Source organism: Amblyraja radiata, chromosome 31 (assembly GCF_010909765.2).
Source record: "Amblyraja radiata isolate CabotCenter1 chromosome 31, sAmbRad1.1.pri, whole genome shotgun sequence".
Classification (NCBI taxonomy): domain Eukaryota; kingdom Metazoa; phylum Chordata; class Chondrichthyes; order Rajiformes; family Rajidae; genus Amblyraja; species Amblyraja radiata.
The window spans coordinates 9,902,600-9,923,576 of NC_045986.1; the positions used below are offsets into that span (position 1 = coordinate 9,902,600).

Below are 20,977 nucleotides of genomic sequence, written 5' to 3' on the forward strand. Positions count from 1 at the left end.
CATGACTACGACGCCGGGCAGGGCGCATGCGTATCTGCACGGTGCCGGCGCAGATTATTGCGCCGGCAGGGCGCATGCGCGCCAACACTCGCGGAAGCTGCAGCAGCAATGGCGGCGATGACGGAGAAGAGGGTCAGCAGTTGGCTGAAGGATAAGTCTGACGATATCGGTGTTCAGCCTTTCCCCATGATGGGCAGCCGCCCGTGTAAGGTTATCGGCTCCAGCCGCAAGGAGACCTTCGGTGTGGTCGCAGCGTCGCTGAGGGAACTGAGGGACACAGGTAGGGACTGAGGCCTCCACCGCGCCTTCCGCATAGCGGGTAAACAAACACCAAATGCTGGAGTAACTCAGCGGGACTGGCAGCATCTGGAGAGAAGGAATGGGTGACGTTTCTGGTCCAGACCCTTCTTCAGACTGAGTCAGGGAAGAGAACGATACAGAGATAAGGATGTAAGGTGTGAGAACGAGACACCAAAGGGGATGGAGTTCAAGGGAAATGTGGAATAGGGAGGTTTCACGGCAGTCGGGTCACGACCCATGACCCGTACTGTTGCTACGCTACGCCAAGTGGAGTACACGCGATGAACTTCAGGTAGGCACTTACCATTGTTTCCAGCGTAGCGGGCCCGTTAAAACCCGCCGAAAATGTCAATTTTTGTGCTGTAAATAATTATGGAAATCGGGATAAGCGTGTGAGACATTTAGCCTACTTCAGAATTTCAGAAATGAGGAGAAATTACGGTAGATAGAAGCGAGAGCTGAAAGAACAATAACAGCCAGTGTGCTTGGCCGTTTGCTCACTGCATTTCATCAACAGTAAGGTATTATTTGTGTTTTTTTCTTGATTCCTTTGGCATCTAAAAAGTTTCAAAAGTGATAAATCTGGCTGTGAATTTTTTAAATCGCCCATGGTTCTCAAGTGGGTTTTTACATACAAAATAAAAATGCATCTGAAGAAAAATTTACACCCAGATTTATCACTTCTGAGACTTTTTATGTTTAAATCTCTTATTAATGTTATGTCTGTATTCTTTCTTTATGTGCTGCATTGGCAAGAAGCATTTCACTACACCTAGGTGTATGTGACCAATAAATAACCTTTGACCTTTGACCTTTTTAGATACCAAAGGAACCAAGAAAAAACACAAATAATGCCTTACTTGATGAAATGCAGTGAGCAAACGCGATAATTCCCAATATTTTCAATTCCGATATCTGCACAGCCAATGTTTATCAAGCACTTTAGCTGCTGTTGTCCCTTCAGCTCTCGCTTCTCTTTACCTTAATTTCGCTTCACTTTTGGAATTCTAAAGTTAGGTACATGTCTCTCACACTTACCCCGACTTCCACAATATTTTTCAGAGCAAAAATTCAACATTTTGGCAGTTTTTAACAGGTAGGAAAGTACGTGTTTCTTGCATTAATAACATATACCGGAAGTTACGGATGTCCTCCAAATGGATTGAACAGCTCCGTGCGTCAAGCCCTATGACCCAGAGACCTTACGTGCAACCCCCCTATAGATCGTTGTTAGTTGGCAGAAGATAACAACAAAGCAAACATTAAATGTAAACGAGGACTGGTCGGAGAACTGGGAAGGGCGAGAGATGGAGAGAGAAGTAAAACCAAGGGTTACTTCAAGTTAGAGAAATCAAACGTTTCATACTGCTGGGGTGTAAGTTGAGCAAGTGAAATGGGATGTCCTCATTTTTTAGCGAACGGAGGTTCCCTTCTTATAGAAGATGAAATAGCCGCACATTTGCATAGCAGTAACAGGGTCGGTCCGAGTCAGCATGGATTTACGAAGGGGAAATCATGCTTGACTAATCTTCTGGAATTTTTGAGGATGTAACTAGGAAAATGGGCAAGGGAGAGCTAGTGAATGTAGTGTACCTGAACTTTCAGAAAGCATTTGACAAGGTCCCACATAGGATATTAGTGGGCAAAATTAGGGCACATGGTATTGGGGGTAGAGTGCTGACATGGATAGAAATTTGGTTGGCAGACAGGAAACAAAGAGTAGGGATTAACGGGTCCCTTTCCGAATGGCAGGCAGTGACTAGTGCTCGGTGCTGGGACCGCAGCTATTTACAATATACATCAATGATTTGGATGAAGGGATTCAAAGTAAGATTAGCAAATTTGCAGATGACACAAAGCTGGGTGGCAGTGTGAACTGTGAGGAGGATGCTATGAGAATGCAGGGTGACATGGACAGGTTGGGTGAGTGGGCAGATGCATGGCAGATGCAGTTTAATGTGGATAAATGTGAGGTTATCCACTTGGGTATCAAAAACAGGGATGCAGATTACTATCCAAGTCAAGTTGGGAAAAGGGGAAGTACAACGGGATCTGGGGGTTCTTGTTTATCAGTCTATGAAAGTAAGCATGCAGGTACAGCAGGCAATGAAGAAAGGGTGGTGGAGGCCGGTTGTCTGGATACTTTCACGAGGGAGCTAGAGAGGGCTCTTAAAGATAATGGAGTCAGGGAATATGAGGAGAAGGCAGGAACGGGGTACTGATCGGGGATGATCAGCCATGCTCACATTGAATGGCTATGCTGGCTCGAAGGGCCGAATGGCCTACTGCAACTATTGTCTATTGTCTTCTCCTATTATAGATGAGGCTCTCGTCAGGGTCTCCTCTATATCTCGTAGTTCCGCTCTTACTCCCCATCCCCCTACTCGTAACAAGGACAGAGTCCCCCTTGTCCTCACCTTCCACCACATCAGCCGTCACATACAACATATAATCCTCTGACATTTTAGCCACCTCTAATAGGATCCTACCACTGGCCACATCTTCCCATCTCCTCCCCTCTCTGCTTTCCGCAGAGACCGTTCCCTCCGTAACTCCCTGGTCCCTTCCCACCCAAACCCGGGTACCTTTCTTGCAACCTAGCTACACTTGTCGCTTTACCTCCCCCCTTGACTCCATCCAAGGACCCAAGCAGTCTTTCCAGGTGAGGCAGAGGTTCACCTGCACCTCCTCCAACCATATCTACTGCAACCATATCTACTCCCGTCGGAGCGGCCCAGCTCGAGGGAGGAACGGCACTCACGTGAGGGCGATCTGGCTCGGGGCTGGAATGGTGCTCCGGTGGCTAGGATGGCGTTCTGGCGGCAGTGACCTGAGTCCGGGGTTCAGCCGCGGGCCAGCGGCTGCGTCCGCTGGACTGGAGGGCGGCAGCTTCGACCACCCCGGGCCGCGGTGTTTGAGCCGGCCCGTTTGCGGGGTTCGATGAGCCGCGGGACTGTTTGTGCCATCGCCCGGTGGGGAATCGCCTCAGCGCAGAGGGAGAAGAGGAGGGAAGAGACTGCAGCCCTAAGATTTTTGCCTCCACCACAGTGAGGAGGTGTTTGGAGGATACACTGTGGTGGATGTTAATTTGTGTTTAGTGTTGTTTATTATTGTATGATTGTATGTATGACTGCAGGCACGAAATTTCGTTCAGACCGTAAGGTCTGAATGACGATAAAGGTATTCAATTCAATTCAATTCAATCAGCTGTTCCAGGTATCAACTTCTCTACATCGATGAGACCATGTGTAGGCTCGACGATCGCTTTGCCCAACACCTCCATTCAGTTCACACTAACCAATCTGATGTCCCGATGGCTCAGTACTTCAATTCCCCCTTCCATTCCGAATCTGACCTTTCTGTCCTGGGCCTCCTCCATTGCCAGAGTGAGGCCCAGCACAAATTGGGGGAACAGCACCTCATATTTCGCTTGGGAACATTGACGTCTCTAATTTCAGATAGTCCTTGCTTTCTGCCTCCTTCCCCTTCCCAGCTCTCCCACAAGCCTACTGTCTCCGCATCTTCCTTTCTTCCTCTTCCCCCCCCCCCCCCCCCCTGAAGAAGGGTCTCCACCCGAAACATCGCCTATTCCTTCTCTCCATAGATGCTGTCTCACCTGCTGAGTACCTCCAGCATTTTTGTCTACCAAGAGAAATATGAGGTGCTGTGCCTCCAATTTGTGCTCGGCCTCACTTTGACAATGGAGGAGGCCCAGGACAGAAGGGGTAGTGTGAGAATGGGAGGGGGATTTAAAGTGTTTGGCAACCGAGAGATCAGGTTAGTTTAGGCGGACTGAGCAAAGTTGTTCAGCGAAACGATCACCAAGCCTGCGCAGGTCTCGCCAATATATAGGAGTCCACACCTGGAACAGTGGATACAGTAGAAGAGGTTGGAAGAGATGCAAGTGAACATCTGCCTCGCCTGAAAAGACTGTTGGAAGTCCTTGGATGGAGTCGAGGGAGGAGGTATAGGGACAGGTGTTGCATCTCCTGCAGCTGCAGGATAAAGTACCTAGGGTGGGGGTGGTTTGGATGGGAATAGTTAACCAGCGAGTTGTGGAGGGAACGGTTTCTGCGGAAAGGGGTGGAGATGGGAAGATGTGGCTAGTGGTGGGATCCCATTGGAGGTGGCAGATTATGTGCTCTATGCGACGGCTGATGGGGTGAAAGGTGAGGACTTGGTGGACCCTGTCCATGTTGTGACTGGGAAGGGGGAGCAAGAGTGGAGCTGTGGTAGATAGAGGAGACCCTAGTGAGGGCCTCATCTCTGATGGAAGAGGGAAACCCCCATTCCCTAAAGAATGAGGACATCTTAGATGTCCTGGTATGGAACACCTCATCTAGGGCACAGATGCAGCATAGACGGAGTAGTGGATAGTCTGCAGGAGGCAGGGTGGGAAGAAATGTAGTTTTGATACCTGTGGTAGTCAGTAGGTTTATAATAGATGTCAGTCGATAGTCTATCTCCTGTGATCGAGACGGTAAAATCAAGAAATGGTAGGGAGATGTCGGAGATGGTCCAAGTGAATTTGAGTGTAGGATGGAAATTGGTAGTAAAGTTTATTAACTTCCGTGAGTTCTGCATGGGTGCAGGAGGTAGCCCCGATGCAGACGTCAATGTAGTGGCGATAGATTTCAGGGATAAGGCCAGTGTATGCCGGGAACATGGATTTACAGAGAATGGTGTTTACACATCTCTAAAGGTTTATATTTCGAAGACCGACATATCAAGCTGGATAGCTTCACGTATTCCTTTTCTCCAGAGACGCTGCCTGACCCACTGAGTTCCTCCAGGTTTAAACCAGCATCTGCAGTTCCTCCCTACACACATATTCATTTAATTTGTTTAATTATCGCATGACCTCTGTTAGTTCAGATACAAATACATGCACTCATACATATACAGGTTGAACACCAGTTATATAGGTTTTCCGGCACCCTCTATTCCAGATCCGTTCTGGATTTTCTGTTTTTCTGGGACCTTAGGAACAGAATTCAGCTATTTGGCCCATCAAGTCTTCTCCGCCATTCAATCATGGCTGATCTATCTCTTCCCCCTTAACCCCATTCTCCTGCCTTCTCCCCATTACCCCTGAGACCCATACTAATCAAGAATCAATGTATCTCTGCCATTAAAATATCCATTGACTTGGCCTCCACAGCCTTTATCAAAGGTAAAGGAGCCTATTGATTCTTTGACAACTCCCATTTAATTCCCAACTCCCATACAAAAAGTTGTGAACACTGCCCAGTCCATCATCGGCTCTGACCTTCCTTCCATCGAGGGGATTTATCGCAGTCGCTGCCTCAAAAAGGCTGGCAGTATCATCAAAGACCCACACCATCCTGGCCACACACTCATCTCCCTGCTACCTTCAGGTAGAAGGTACAGGAGCCTGAAGACTGCAACAACCAGGTTCAGGAATAGCTACTTCCCCACAGCCATCAGGCTATTAAACCTGGCTCGGACAAAACTCTGAATATTAATAACCAGTTTCTGTTATTTGCACTTTATCAGTTTATTTATTCATGTGTGTATATATTTATATCATGGTATATGGACACACTTATCTGTTTTGTAGTAAATGCCTACTATGTTCTGTGTACTTAAGCAAAGCAAGAATTTCATTGTCCTATACAGGGACACATGACAATAAACTCACTTGAACTTAATTTCTCTACATGAATCCCAACAAATTAATTTCAAAGGTGCCTATCCAATTAATTTTTTTAAGCCTTGATTGATTGTTTCCACCACCTCCATAGGCAGTGAAATACAGAGACCATCCACTCTCTGCATCCTTGCATCTCTTACCTCTTGGTCAAAATTTTAAATCAGTGCATCCACCTTGATCCGTCTACCAATGATTTTCTCTGTTTACCCAATTTAAACATAAGAATACAGCTGATATTCTTCAATCCCCGCAAAGTCTGGCGAATCGCTTCTCTCTTTCTTTAGGCCTTGCTGATCTTTCCAAAAGAGCAGTGAAAGTAATTAAATGGAATACTCCACATGTTACCTCACCATAGTTTTGTAAAGAGGTAGCATTTGGTTTATAGACAAAAGTGCTAAATGGGCCAAAACATTGCCTATTTCCTTCGCTCCATAGATGCTGCCTCACCCGCTGAGTTTCTCCAGCACTTTTGTCTACCTTCGATTTTCCAGCATCTGCAGTTCCTTCTTAAGCATTTGGTTTATGTAACCAGAGTAAGGGAATAGACAAATGAGACTTGTTCTGAAATCCTAATGTGGCAGCCAGGAAATTTAAATTTAAGTAAACAAATCTAAAATTATAAAAGAACAACAGATAAAGGTAGATAGATAGATAGAATCTTTATTTGCCACGCAACCAGGGTTGGTGGTATTTGGGTTCGGTACATGATGGTACACTGCTTTAGTCACATTAACACATATAACAACACAGATCATAGTAATAAAGTGCATCCGTACCACATCACAAATCTCACCAACAGAACATAGTGCAAAAGAACAGACAAAGACCATAGACAAGACACTATATACATCAAGAGTCCTTAGTGTTGTCTGTTATTCGAGGGAATTGAGTGTTCTTATTGCTTAGGGAAAGAAGCTGTTTTTAAAACGGATGGATTTTGTGGCAAGTGACCTGAGGCGCCTCCCTGAAGGGAGAGACTGGAAAAGGTGGTTTGCTGGATGGGAGGGGTCCGAGATTATCTTTATTGCCCGTTTTGAGGTACGTTGGAGGTAAATGGAATGGATTGAGGGGAAGTGGGAGTTGATGGTCCTGGAGGCCTTGGAGACAATGCGCTGTATTCTGTGCAGTGAGTGACTGTCAGTGTTTCCGTACCAGACTGATTGAGGAGGTGATGATGCTTTCGATAATGGATTGATAGAAACGGACCAGGAGGTGTTTGTGGACTCAGAACCTTTTGAGCTGTCTGAGGAAGTATAGGCGTTGTTGTCCTTTCTTAATGATGTGGTCTGCGTTGATGTGCCATTTTAGATTATTGCAGATATAGCTGCCCAGAAACTTGAATGAGTTTGTGGAGGTTATGGGATGGGAGTTGACATGGACCGGGGGTTTGGGGTTTTGTTTGCGTCTGAAGTCTATGGTGATTTCCAAGGTTTTTGATGTATTAAGCTGGGGGGCATGAACTTGCAATTTAAAGACTATCAGGTTCACTGATTTTCTTCAGGAGAGAAATCTCCAGTCCTTTTCAAGTCTGGCATGCAGGTCATTCTTATCCCTACAGTAGACTCAACAATGAATAAAATATAAAGGTACATAAGAGTTTTATCAGAGGTCCCATTATTTGGGGCATAAAGACTAGTAAAGTAATATTGTTGCTGATGCTTTATTTTTCCAGAATGAGATTGACAGTGGTAACCACTTAATTGTGTAATGAAATTGCTTTTTAATATATAGATATATCAAATTTCGTATTTATGCAGATTAATTTAGAATGAAAAAAATCTTGGAATTGGTACTATCCTTGGAAAAGGAGTATCATGAAACTGCCATGTTAACAGATTATTAAAACATATTTTCTCATGGAGTACACAAGGCATTTCTAGCAAAGCCTATGAAAATACATTAAATACATTTACTCGGTTTGTACTCGCTAGAATTTAGAAGATTGAGGGGGGATCTTATAGAAACTTACAAAATTCTTAAGGGGTTGGACAGGCTCGATGCAGGAAGATTATTCCCGATATTGGGGAAGTCCAGAACAAGGGGTCACAGTTTAAGGATAAGGGGGAAGTCTTTTAGGACCGAGATGAGAAAAACATTTTTTACACAGAGTGGTGAATCTGTGGAATTCTCTGCCACCGAAGGTAGTTGAGGCCAGTTCATTGGCTATATTTAAGAGGGAGTTAGATGTGGCCCTTGTGGCTAAAGGGATCAGGGGGTATGGAGAGAAGGCAGGTACAGGGTACTGAGTTGGATGATCAGCCATGATCATATTGAATGGCGGTACAGGCTCGAAGGGCCGAATGACCTACTCCTGCACCTATTTTCTATGTAATTACTTATTCTGAATGCTTCAGTGTGATATCTGTAATTCATTTTGACATTTGTTCAATGTTTAGGATCAAAAACATTAAATTTGGCCAAAGCTGCACAGAAACCCTATACAGTTGTGCTGGAAGAAGATGGAACCATTATTGATGATGAGAAATATTTTGCCCACATGCCAAAAGACACAAAGTTCATGATCCTTGGAGCTGGTGAAAAATGGGTTCCAGATGTCAGTAAGTTGCTCTTTAGATTGATTATATAGTGTATCAGCGCACAGAATTATATTGATAAAAATTATGATATACTCATAGTGAATCTGAAAGGGCCTGCAAATGGTCAGTTCTGTCTATTCATTTCAATGGTTCTTTGAATTGTTCAGTACACAGAATTGAATGTTATAAGACTTAAGGTCCAGGTTTTAGATGGAATGACGTGTAAAGTGCATCCAAAATTATTAATGTGCATGTCATTCAGCGAGTTGTGGTGAAGAAGGGTAAAAACCCTGTCCCACGGTACGAGTTCATTCCAAGAGCTCTCCCGAGGTTAAAAATAATCAAACTCGTGGTAAGCACGGAGAATGAACGTAGTGGGTACGTCGGAGCTCGGGGACGTCACTTAACGGCTCGTAACGCTAACGGCGGGTATTCGGGAAGACTCGCTAATGGCAGGTAAGCACTGGAAGACTCGTGAAGATTTTTCAACATGTTGAGAAATGTCCACGAGAGCTCCGAGTACCGACGAGTGGCCAATACCGTAAAGCTCCTAGTTCTAATCAGGGCAAACTCGGGAGAGCTCTTGGAATGAACTCGTACCGTGGGACAGGGCTATTAGAAAGACTGCTTTTTTTTTTAAAGGCACAGTCTGTGTCACTTTTAGGATATGCCAAGCAGTTTATAATACTTTACAGTTCCTGCTATGATGCTTCAGTGAACAAAGTAGAAAATGTACTCACAAACAAACTGATGTTATCAAGCAGCTGAACGGTCCTCTCATCAGCTGGAGTGCAGTCCTGACCTCCCATCTACCTCTTTGGAGGCCTGTGAACTATCTTTAATCAGGTTTTATCAGACATCAATGTTATATCTTTGCACTAAACTAAATGTATCCTTTATCATATATCTGTGTACTGTGGACGACTAGATTGATTGTTTTCATGTACAGTCATCTTTGACTGGATAGCGGACCAACCAAAGCTTTTCACTGTACCACGGTACATGTGACAATCATAAAATAAAGTCAAACCAAACAAATAACCAATTAAGTAATCTGAGTAATTGTTTTGTGGAATGAGGGATAAATATTTGCCAGATCATAACTGCATCTCTTCAAAATGCTTCCGTGCAATCTGACCATGTTAAATAATTCACCGACAATACAACTTGTCCATCTATGCAGCTCTCCTTCGAGGCCACACTGAAACGTCAGCCTGGTATTTTGCATGAATCCCTCAAGTCAGACTGGAACTCCATAGATTCAAACTCAGGACATGCGTGCAGAGATTGATCCTGGCCTGCAAATTTCCACTAGTAGGTTGATTTCCATGATTAGCTTCACTAAAATGCACATTGAGTTCCAGGGTTCCTTGTTCACACGACAGGTTTCACCTTTTTGTAGTTATAGGCCATGGGGAGACGCAGCATGGATATAGACTTTTGGCCGACCAAATCCATGCCATCGAGCAATTTACAATAATCTTACATTAATCCTTTTCATATTTTCATTCTCATCAACTCCCACCACTCATAGGGTTAATTTACAATGCACAACCCACGCATCCTTGGGACGTAAGGATTGATCCATGCAATCTCGGCGAGAATGTGCAAACTCCACACTGACCTGGATTCGAGCAGGGACAGAGCACACTCATATCATTGAGGGACTGGGGCAGACCACACTCACTTCTTTGTGCAATTCCAGCTATTAGAAAAAGCTTGGGATAAAATTTACGTACGAATCAGCTAGGCATAACAGAAAAGCTGATGAACTGGAAAAATATAGCTAGCCAAAGGCCATTTTACATTCCAATCCATATTGTGTCTATGGATTGTTTGGAACTTCTTCACAGGTACCAACATCATTTTGGCTTTGGCCTGTTCTACACCACTGTGTGCATGTTAGATTGCCTCCCATTTTGAATGTTAACACAATCTGTCAGTAATCATTCTGTTCTTTGCCCGCAGAAATTACGTCTGGCTCGAGTAAATGGTTAGACTGTGTGGATTCCGCACAGAGTTCCAGTAATTGGAAAACTCTTGCCAATCAACTCGAAAATAACTTTGCCCATATTTTTATAATGTCCGATGGTAACTTGCAGGTAAGAGGTAAAAGATTAGTAAATTTATTTTGGCATAAAATGTTTTTTAACTCTTTTGATTGGTTTCTTTGCGTTTGCCACAATTATGTCAGGTACAGTTGTCTTAGTTAAGCATGTATAGAAGCTAACATTTTAAAATTATTTTTAGAGACTTAATTACAGTAATCAAAGGGATTGGATATTTTGAAGATGGTTTCATTCTGATCAAAATCAACTAGACGTGGTCAATATCTGGAAGCCTACTGCGAATTGTCTAAAAGCTAGAAATGACATGCAATATGGGAAGGGTTAGAGTCAAACAGCGTAGAAACAGGCCGTTCGGCCCAACCTGTCCATGCCGACCATCATGTCCCATCTACACTAGTCCCACCTGCCTGCTTTTGACCCACATCCCTCTAAACCCACCCTATCCATGTACGTGTCAAAATGTTTCTTAAACATTGCGATAGTACCTGCCTCAACTACCTCCTCCGACAGCTCGTTCCATACAATCTTCCCCCCCCCCCCCCCCCCCCACCTCAGCTTAAACCTATGTCCTCTGGTTCCGGATTCCCCAACTCTGGGCAACCCCACATTCTAACATGTAATTTTTTTCCTTGTAAGTTTTACTGCCTGGAAGGAGTATGTTATGTGAAAGGGATAATTGAACATAGAACAGTACAGGAACAGGCCCCTCAGCCCAAGAGGTTTTCTACCTTCAAGAAATATAATATCCAGAATGCTGGGATCCAGTGAGGAAATTAAATATATCCATCCAGGCAGTGTGTGCCATAGTGTAATTTATTTCCATTAGCAATCCACCTGCCTTTAAACAATGCCCAGAGAGGCCCTTTATATGAAGCAAAACTGTTTAAAGAAGTTGAGTGTTGTTTTTCCCCTCAGTAAAGAAATGTATCTGGAACTTTATTAGCTGACGAGTCACTGACCTCGTTATCCGTATATACTTAGAACCTTCTACAGCTAAGTTAATTTGCCGAAAGTCTCTAGGAAATCTTTCATCACTGATCTTGTGGTCCATTCTAGTGATTAACTCTCTGAAGGGGAAAGGAATCCTGCCATTGAAGCTCAGTTCTTGGAGAGCAGCTTCAGTTTCATGACCCAGTTTTTGCAGTTAAGGATGATTATGTTGGATTTGGTGCTGATAATTGGGACAGAACTTGATCTCAGTGCGGTTCTAGTTTCTAATTGCTTTGGCCTGGAGTCATGAATTTTAAGTAGGTTGCGTAGAAAATCAGTAGCTTTCATCGTATCTTTTCATTGTACACTAGACACTGATAGATGTGAAACCTGCGGATCTGGCAAAGGAATTGAAGGTGACTGAAAAACACGCTGAAAAATTACAGGACTCCATACAATGTGCTCTTGATGCCAGAGAGGAACGTCACCAAGCATTGGAAGCACTCCAGCTGTTTGGGAACGTTTGTAAGCATGGTTAGTCTGATCTGTGACTAATATTTAACAGACTTTTTTTAAGGTCATATGGTCATAAGTGATAGGAGTAGAATTAGGCCATTCGGCCCATCATGTCTACTCCGCCATGCAATCATGGCTGATCTATCTCTCCCTCCTAACCCCATTCTCCCGCCTTATCTCCATAACCTCTGACACCTGTACTAATCAAAAATCTATCTATCTCTGCCTTGGCACTGACAGCCTTCTGTGGCAAATAATTCCACAGATTCACCACCCTCTGCCTACCTAAATTCTGATGTTTCTTCTGTTATTTTTATTCATAAAGTTTTCTTCTTACTCCACATTTTTGCTTTGAGTAAGATTAGATGCCCATTGTTTGAATTAAATTATATTTTTAGATATTCATTCTTAACTGATTTAACATTTGCATCAATGTATTAATTATTTAAACTTTATTAAACAAAATAAGAAGACAGACACAAATAGCTGAAGTAACTCAGCAGGACAGGCAGCCTGTCTAGGGGAAAGGAATAGTGAAGTTTCGGGTTGAAACTCTTCTTCAGACTGTGTCTTAAACAAAATAAGAATTGTTTAACTTTCTTGCCATAAAACTGCTACAGATTTTTTTTTTCTACATTTGAGAATTAAAATGCAAAACGGCTCACAGCAACAGCGGCCCATGTTCAATCCTCAATCTGAGTGCTGTCGTGTGTGGAGTTTGCATGTTATCCCGGTGACCGCGTGATTTTCCTCCGGGTGCTCCAGTTTCCTCACACATCTCAAAGATATATAGGTTTGTAGGTAATTGCCCCCTGTTCAGTTGCCCATAATGTGTAGGGAGTTGATACGAAAGTGGGATAACATGGAGTTAGTGTGAATGTGTGATGGATGGTCAGCATGGTGGGCCGAAGGGTCTGTTTCCATGCTGTATCTCTAAACTCATTCAGCATAAGATGTTGGTATTGTTGAATATTTAGGACAGCTTGCTGCTGGGTTAAGTATTGTCCCAGGAAAAATAGCAGAGTAGAAGTAAATAGCGGGAAGAGTGCGTGGCACCAAATGCACTGTTTACTGTAATCCTCAAAGCAGGCCGAAGCATCAAATGCAGCCAAAAACGTTTCAAATAATTGATTTGTTTTGGCTTTAGCAACCAAATTAAATTCCTTCCCTCAAGTTCTCTCCAAGTTAGCTGTCCAACCTAGTGTAGGTGATTGGTCTGAATATAATTTATGGTAAAGCTAAGATATTCTGTTTAGCTTGATACCTATTTCTGCTTTGGGATACAGGCTTAAAATGCAAGCTATTTCAGTTCTGAATCTCGTGTTGAGTGGACGGTTGAGTAGTACTTTCAAAAAATGAACTATCTTTCCTTGTAACCAATTTGTTGTAGTTTAGTTTAATTGTAATTTACAGCATGAAAACAGCCCACCGAGTCCACGCCAACCATCGATCACCTGTATACTAGTTCTATGTCCTACACACTAGGGGCAATTTACAATAGCCAATTCACTTACAAACCTGCAGGTATTGTGGCACTTATTGAAACGTGAATGCTACCTTTTTTTCTAGATCCAACGCAGGCCCAGAAAACTGAAGTTGATAGTGTAAGCGCCGGGGCCGCTCACACTGATCAGCTGAGTCAACATGTAATTGAAGTCCTGAAACCTAAATTTTCACCAGAGCTTGCTTTATCAATCAACGAACTACAGGTACAATAATTTCGCTCACTACATACCTGCCAACATTTGAAAATGAAAAACCTTACTCTGAGTGCGCGGGTTGACGGAGTCCTCGCCCATTACGGGTGGGGTCCAGGAGCCCGCCTTAGCTCCTAGATTTTAAGGGATTTTTTTTGTAGTTTGCCGATATCGCGATATATTCAGAGCTGCCAAGTTTTGTCAGAGCATTTCAGTATTCTCGTACCTGAAAATCTGTATTTTGCTGAGGAAATCATTATTTTTACGCGGTGCCATTTTGCTGAAATTGTATTTGTGTGTGGTCATACCCATGTAAGAGTACAAGAATGCAGAACTTATTTATTGTGTATTTATAATACGGTTTATTGTGTATTATATGTATTGCTGCTTTCTTGCATTGTCCAGAAGTTTATCATTGAAAGTCATTTGGTAGCAACGTTCCCCATGGCCTGGGGAAACATTAAGGGGCTGGATGGAAGGAAGGAAGGAAGGTCTCCCTCCTCCCCTCCCCCTCCTCTACACACACGCACCTACACCTGAAATGTCTCTTTGCCTAGCACTGTGTGCAAACAGCAGAGACAAAGTGTTGGGGACAGCCATCTTCTGCTTCAGTAAGGGAAGCTGGTCGGTGATTGGCTGCAATGCCCCTCGGAGACAGCGTCAGATTGGCTGCCGAGTGACCAGCGCATTATGTGATTGGACACAATGCCCTTGGAGACGCGGCTGATTGGACGGAAATTTTATGGGAAGCTGGTCGGTGATTGGACGCAACCCCCTTAGAGACGGCGGTTGATTGGCCGTCTTTTTCCCCTTCATTTCAAAATTGTACTGTTCCAGTTTTTCACACTTTTTTAAGTGAAAAATCGGATAAAAATTCAATAAAATCGGACTAGTTGGCAGGTATGTCACTGGTTTATTTAAATGCACATGGTCCATTAAATTTATGTCTCAAGCCTCACTGCGATGTTTGATGTGTTTTTATAAGATTTTCAGTGCTTTTACATGAAATACAGTTGTTGGAAATGGCAGGTTATTCATTTCAGTCAACAACAGATTTATTCTAGTCATCGAGGCTGATTAACAACACTTTGGCATTTTCATTTTGTGTGGAAAAGCTGGAGTTATGGGAGTATAAGTTGGACGGCTGTTTTGACCAGTTGGCATTATCATTGAGTTTGATAGGGTAGACTCGTATATATCGGCGAGACCAAGCGCAGGCTCGGCTATCGTTTCGCTGAACAACACCTAAACCTACCTGATCTTCCGGTTACTAAACACTTTAACTCCCCCTCCCATTCCCATGCAGACCTTTCTCGTCCTGGACCTCCTCCGTTGTCAGAGTGATGTCCAGCGTAAATTGGAGGAACAGCATCTCATATTTCACATTGGCATCTTACACCCCAGCAATATGAATATTGACTTTAACTTAAAGTAACCCTTGCTTTCCCTCTCTCTCCACCCCCCCCCTTCCTAGTTCTCTAACCAGTCCCTCTGATTAAATTTTTACCTCTGTATGCTTTATTGTCACCTTCTAGCTAACAATCTATTCTACATTTTCCATGATTACCATCTCCTTTGATGTCTCGTTTACATACCTTGCCCTTCCTTATCTCCATATAACATATAACAATTACAGCACGGAAACAGGCCATCTCGACCCTTCTAGTCCGTGCCGAACACATAATCTCCCCTAGTCCCATATACCTGCGCTCAGACCATAACCCTCCATTCCTTTCCCATCCATATAACTATCCAATTTATTTTTAAATGATAAAAACGAACCTGCCTCCACCACCTTCACTGGAAGCTCATTCCACACAGCTACCACTCTCTGAGTAAAGAAGTTCCCCCTCATGTTACCCCTAAACTTCAGTCCCTTAATTCTCAAGTCATGTCCCCTTGTTTGAATCTTCCCTACTCTCAGTGGGAAAAGCTTTTCCACGTCAACTCTGTCTATCCCTCTCATCATTTTAAAAACCTCTATCAAGTCCCCCCTTAACCTTCTGCGCTCCAAAGAATAAAGCCCTAACTTGTTCAACCTTTCTCTGTTACTTAGTTGCTGAAACCCAGGCAACATTCTAGTAAATCTCCTCTGTACTCTCTATTTTGTTGCCTCTCTATCCCCTGACTCTCAGTCTGAAGGAGGGTCTCGACCCAACAGGTCGCCCATTCTTTCTATCCAGAGATGCTGCCTGTCCCGCTGAGTTACTCCTGCAGTTTGTGTCTTTCTTTGGTAGAGTGTTGGTTTGATCGAATGACAGGGTCCAGCAAAACTCTGTTTTACATTCTATTTGATCAGTGAATGGTCAATACATTTTTCATGTGGCATGACTGTAGAGTGTGCTGTACAGGTATATAATTCCCTGATTAAGCCAGTATTACTGTACCGTGCTTACAGATATGATAAGAGAGAGAACACTAGGTCTTGGTTTAGCAAATGTTCAGGCTAAAGAATTCAGAATTGCTAATCAAGCTCCGCATGACATGGTGATTAAATGTTGCCTTTCTTCCATTTATCATATAATCTCCAAGATAAGAAGCTTGGTAGCAACTTTAATGTCGTCACTAGCTTCCACTTACAGATCATATAGATCCACTTACACTTATAGATGAATAGAATAGGTTTGAAGTGATACGAGCCGAATGCGGACAGGTGGGACGAATGTAGCTGGGACATGTTGGCCGGTGTAAGAAGTTGGGCCGAACGACCTGTATGACTATGACTATGATCAAGCTTTATTAATTTAACTGCATCATTGAGATTTCTAAATGAATGCACATGTTGTTTATTGGTTAATTCATTCATTATGATATCTTCTTCAGATGGTTTTTGCAAGTAAGGAAGGGAATTTGGCAACGGATTTGAATTGTTCCACTCAAGAAGCTAAGAAGTTGCAACAAGCCTGTAAGAGGGAATTGGACAAGCGCTCGGGAATGGCAGGCAGTGTTGAGCAGTTGGAGAACCTTTCTTCAAGGAAAAGAAAGATGTGAAGCCTTGTGTAACACGCAGCCAAGAGTACATCTCAATCCAGCAATTTAAAATTATTTCCTCTTTGCCAGGAAATGCTGACTTTCATTCATCTTTCTTTGCCATTCTTGAAGATTTCTTGAATAGAAAATCAACCTATCATGTAAATGTCTGTATGGTAATTGTGATCATTGGAAATATAAGCTATATTTTTTGTAGATTATTCTCTGCATAATCAATCAGATGTCCCTTATCTCCTCATTGTGTTGACCTTTATTTTATAAACAGTTTGTGCCTTAGTCTACTAATTAAACCAGTGATTCTACTACTAATTTCTCTGGGTTGGTGCCTGAATGTGTGAATTAACAGAACAAATTGGTAGGTTTTTGTTTAGATGGTGGTAACTGGATTGTTTTCAATCCCCCCTTCCATCTTGCTTTTATAAGATCCTTCAAGGCTCTCAACCTCTCTTTCACCATCTTGTATTACTTTCCGATATATGGAAAAGTGTGGAAAAGCTTAAGCAAAAATTGTGTAAGCAGAAGATGATAGCTCAGCAAATCATTTACACACTGCAGTTAAAGTTTCTATTTGCTTTATAGATTGATTGAAAGATACAGGTCACCCAGCTGACCGTCGGTCTCTTGCACTCCAAGGGATATAGCCCTAGCCTGCCCAACCTCTCCCTATAGCTCAGGCCCTCGGGTCCTGGCAACATCCTCGTACATCTCTGCACTTTTCCCCATCTGATCAACATCCTTCCTGTAGCAGACTGGCCAAAATGATCGCTATACTCCAAATGTGGCCTCGCCCGCGTCCTTCCAGGTCAAAGAATGACAGTGTGAAAACAGGCCCTTCGACCCAACTTGCCCACTAACTGTGTTATCTGCAGTTCTCACTATTTAGTGTTATGTTTTCACTGCTCGCTAGAGATATGTCCTAGCCAGTGGAGAAACCAAACACTGAATCTGTCACTCCTTGGCAGGACATTTAAATGTAATGGGCATGGATGGCCCTGAGTTGCCCGTCATTTTAATTCTCCCAGGGCACAGAATCTCAGCTTCTGCCTGGCACGGTGCAGCCCTTGGGACCTCATATTGAATTCAGCAGTTTCAAATAATGATCTTGCCTTTTTGTGGCAGAACTGGCTATTTCTGATATAAAGGGAGTCACCTGTTAATTTGATCAGTTTCCAAGAATGCTGTCTGATCTGCTGGTTTTTTTTCTATCCCCCATCCTCCCCAATGTGCTCTTTTATTTCAGTACATCAGAAACTGCTGTGTTCTGCTTCTCTGTGCTCTTTCTTTCTCCAATGCTCCCATCCATCTATATCTATTTATATATTTTACAGATGAACCAGATTACACTCAAGGACATATTATTTGTAAAAGACAAATATTATTTTCCTTTTGACTGAATCAACCCAGCTTAGCAACAAGTTGTTTAAGAAGGAACTGCAGATGCTGGAAAAATCGAAGGTTGACAAAGATGCTGGAGAAACTCAGCGGGTGAGGCAGCATCTGCCTCACCCGCTGAGTTTCTCCAGCATTTTTGTCAACCCCAGCTTAGCAACAAAATGAAACCCTGACATTAGGGGGAGCTATTGGACTCCTCAATACCTTTAACCACCAAATCATAGCACAAATTCTGTTCCCTCCAGCAACCTGTTCAATGCGATTGTCTTCCTCCTTTGCAGAACTTGTTTCTTGATTTCATCAGGGCAGCATAGTGGTTCTCCATTGCATCTCCAGAGTTTTCACCGTCACTCCTTGACTGTCCGAGTTTCCTCTGGGTGCTTCCGTCTCCTCCCACGTCCCAAAGGGGCGCTGGTAGGTTAATCGCCACACTCAGTCCCCCGCTATGGTGGGTAAGCAGTTTGTGAGAGAATAAATTGCAGGGTAGGAAGGAAAGGGGAGGGAGGACGGGACTGCTGTGCAGGGAGCTGGCATACCTGGGTTCTCTAGAGCGGGTTGAGCTTCATGACCTAGAGGACAAGGTGTTGTGATGTCAGCCAGTGCTGGCATGTAGCCAGAGGGGATACGTTTTATGGGTACAATGTTGAGAGAATATAACCCTGAAAGAAGGTGGGGCTATTCTTCCTAAGGCAGGAGGGGGAAAATAATAGAGGTATTTAAAATGATGTAGATAAAGTGTTCCTACTGGCTGAAGGGTCAAAGACCAGAGGGCATAGATGGAAGTTGAATGGATGAAGTGACATGTGGAAGAATTTATTTGGTGAAAGTTAGAATCTGCTGTGCTCCCAAAAGGAGAATGTGGAGCCAGATTCCACACTGCTTTCATAAGGAGGATGGATAAAGTACTTGACGAGGTGGTGGAATGGAAGCACCTGGATTGCTCAGATTCTGGTCGACATGGCCGCGATCCGTACTGCAACCTGACAATTATGAAAGGTCATAAGTGATAGGAGTAGAATTAGGCCATTCGGCCCATCAAGTCACTCCACCATTCAATCTTGGCTGATCTATCTCTCCCTCCTCACCGCATTCTCCTGCCTTCTTCCCATAACCTCTGATATCCATACTAATCGGAGCAATCTGGAAGTACACTCAAATTTGTATGTTCTCCTGGAAGTACACTTTTCCTAAACACACCCATTTCCAAATAGCAGTTTGTCTAGTGCTCTTTAAAATTCATCAGAACCTAATGGGTTAACAGCAGAGATTGCCAAGAGGGAATACTGCAATTATCTATAATCAAGGGTTGTTTTTTATTCCACTTAAATCTGTTAATGTTGGACGGTGTTTTCAACAAGGTTCTGATTAAGCTGCAGGTCCACATTAGCCACTGCTTTCAAAGACCAAGCCTCGTGTAATTGCTTGTGAATTAAGGCTGCTTAATAAACAGTAGCAAAATTATTTTTAATAGCTTTTTGCAGAATGGAATGAGTAAAATAAAAAATAAACTACAGTTCTGAAAATGTTCTCCATGTTGTGAATTTCTTTGGAAATATTAATGTGCCTTCAGAAAGCGAAGCACTAACTATAATTACAAAAGTGCATGTGTTATGTATAATTACTAGCTAATGCATTAAATTTAAAGCAATGAAGGGTTCTTACAGTGTTTTGACATTTTAACAAAATTAAATTAACAGATGAAAAGTTTGAAAGAAAGTCTGTGCCTAAGAGATTTAGCAGGCGGTTTCCGTAAGAAAGACATATTCCCGCTGCGCTTGGTTCCCTGTTGTGGGGACAAAGGGATGGATGGTGGTTATATTATCGATGGTGAATGGATTCCTTTCTGATCGCCAGCAGTGACCACGTGTAACATACGCCAGTTTGGTTTAGTTTAGAGATACAACGCAGAAACAGGCTCTTCAGCCCACAGGGGCCGCGCCAACCAGCGATCCCCGCACACGAACACTATCCTGCGCACACACTAGGGCAAATTTACAATTTTACCGAAGCCAATTAACCTGTAAACCTGCACGTCTTTGGAGTGTGGTGGGAAACCGGAGCACCCGGAGAAAACCCACGCAGGTCACAGGGAGAACATGCAAACTCCGTACAGATAGCACCCGTAGTCAAGATCGAACCAGGCTCCCTGGCGCTGTAAGGCAGCAACTCTACCACTGTGCCACTGTAAAAAATATATACATTTTTATCCTTTTGATTTCTTTGTTTTCCCCAATTTTAGATGAAACAGTACAGCACAAGAACAGGATCTTTGGCCCACACTGTCTCTGCTAGATCTATCTGTACATCGATGCTCTCAAGGGTCATGCCTTAAGTGTATACTTTTCTCCTGCATTCAACCTCCCAAAGTACAACACTCCCATTTCTCAGATTAAACTCCATCTGCCATTTCTTTTCCCCTTTATTACACTCTATCTCTTTGTGTTGCTACTGTCAGGGAGCTATGGACTTGCGCCCCGAGATTCCTCTATACGTCAATGTTGTTACGGGGCTTGGCAATAACTGACATAAGGTGCTGGAGTAACTCAGTGGATCAGGCAGCATATCTGGAGAACTTGGAGAGGTGGCATTACAAGTCGGGACCCTTCTTCAGACTGATTTTGGTGTGGAAGGGGAGAGGGAAAAAAAGCTGGAAGAGAGGAGGGGGAAGGACAAAGCCTAGCAAGGGATTGGATACAGGTGAGGGGGGGGGGGGTTGATAGGTCAGTGTGGGACAAGGTAGGAGAGTTAAAATGGTTGGCAACTGGGAAATCAAGGCCTTTGTGGCCTGAGCACAGCTATTCAACAAAACAATTGCTGAGTCTGAGTCTATGCTTGGTCTTACTGATGAACGTTGGATGCAGTAGTCTGCCA

At 43.4% G+C, this 20,977-nt stretch overlaps 1 protein-coding gene across 2 annotated transcripts; it reads left to right on the top strand.

Annotated features, from left to right (window-relative positions):
• The first annotated feature begins 70 nt into the window (after positions 1–70).
• On the top strand, positions 71–19,629 carry dffa (DNA fragmentation factor subunit alpha). Of its 2 annotated transcripts, none has more exons than XM_033048571.1 (6): positions 71–280; positions 8,371–8,532; positions 10,480–10,613; positions 11,882–12,044; positions 13,596–13,735; positions 16,547–19,629. In XM_033048571.1, exons 1-6 carry the CDS (start codon positions 109–111, stop codon positions 16,712–16,714), a joined length of 939 nt encoding a protein of 312 aa, XP_032904462.1. In that variant the 5' UTR covers positions 71–108; the 3' UTR covers positions 16,715–19,629. The 2 variants fall into 2 exon arrangements, with proteins under 2 accessions (XP_032904462.1, XP_032904463.1); XM_033048572.1 differs by having other exon boundaries at positions 11,882–12,035.
• The last annotated feature ends 1,348 nt before the right edge of the window (positions 19,630–20,977 follow it).

Coding starts and splice junctions, on each gene's coding strand:
- dffa (XM_033048571.1), top strand. CDS start 109: ATGGCGGCGATGACGGAGAAGAGGGTCAGCAGTTGGCTGAAGGATAAG. Junction 8,533..10,479: donor AAAATGGGTTCCAGATGTCA/GTAAGTTGCTCT, acceptor CTTTGCCCGCAG/AAATTACGTCTGGCTCGAGT. Junction 12,045..13,595: donor TGGGAACGTTTGTAAGCATG/GTTAGTCTGATC, acceptor CTTTTTTTCTAG/ATCCAACGCAGGCCCAGAAA.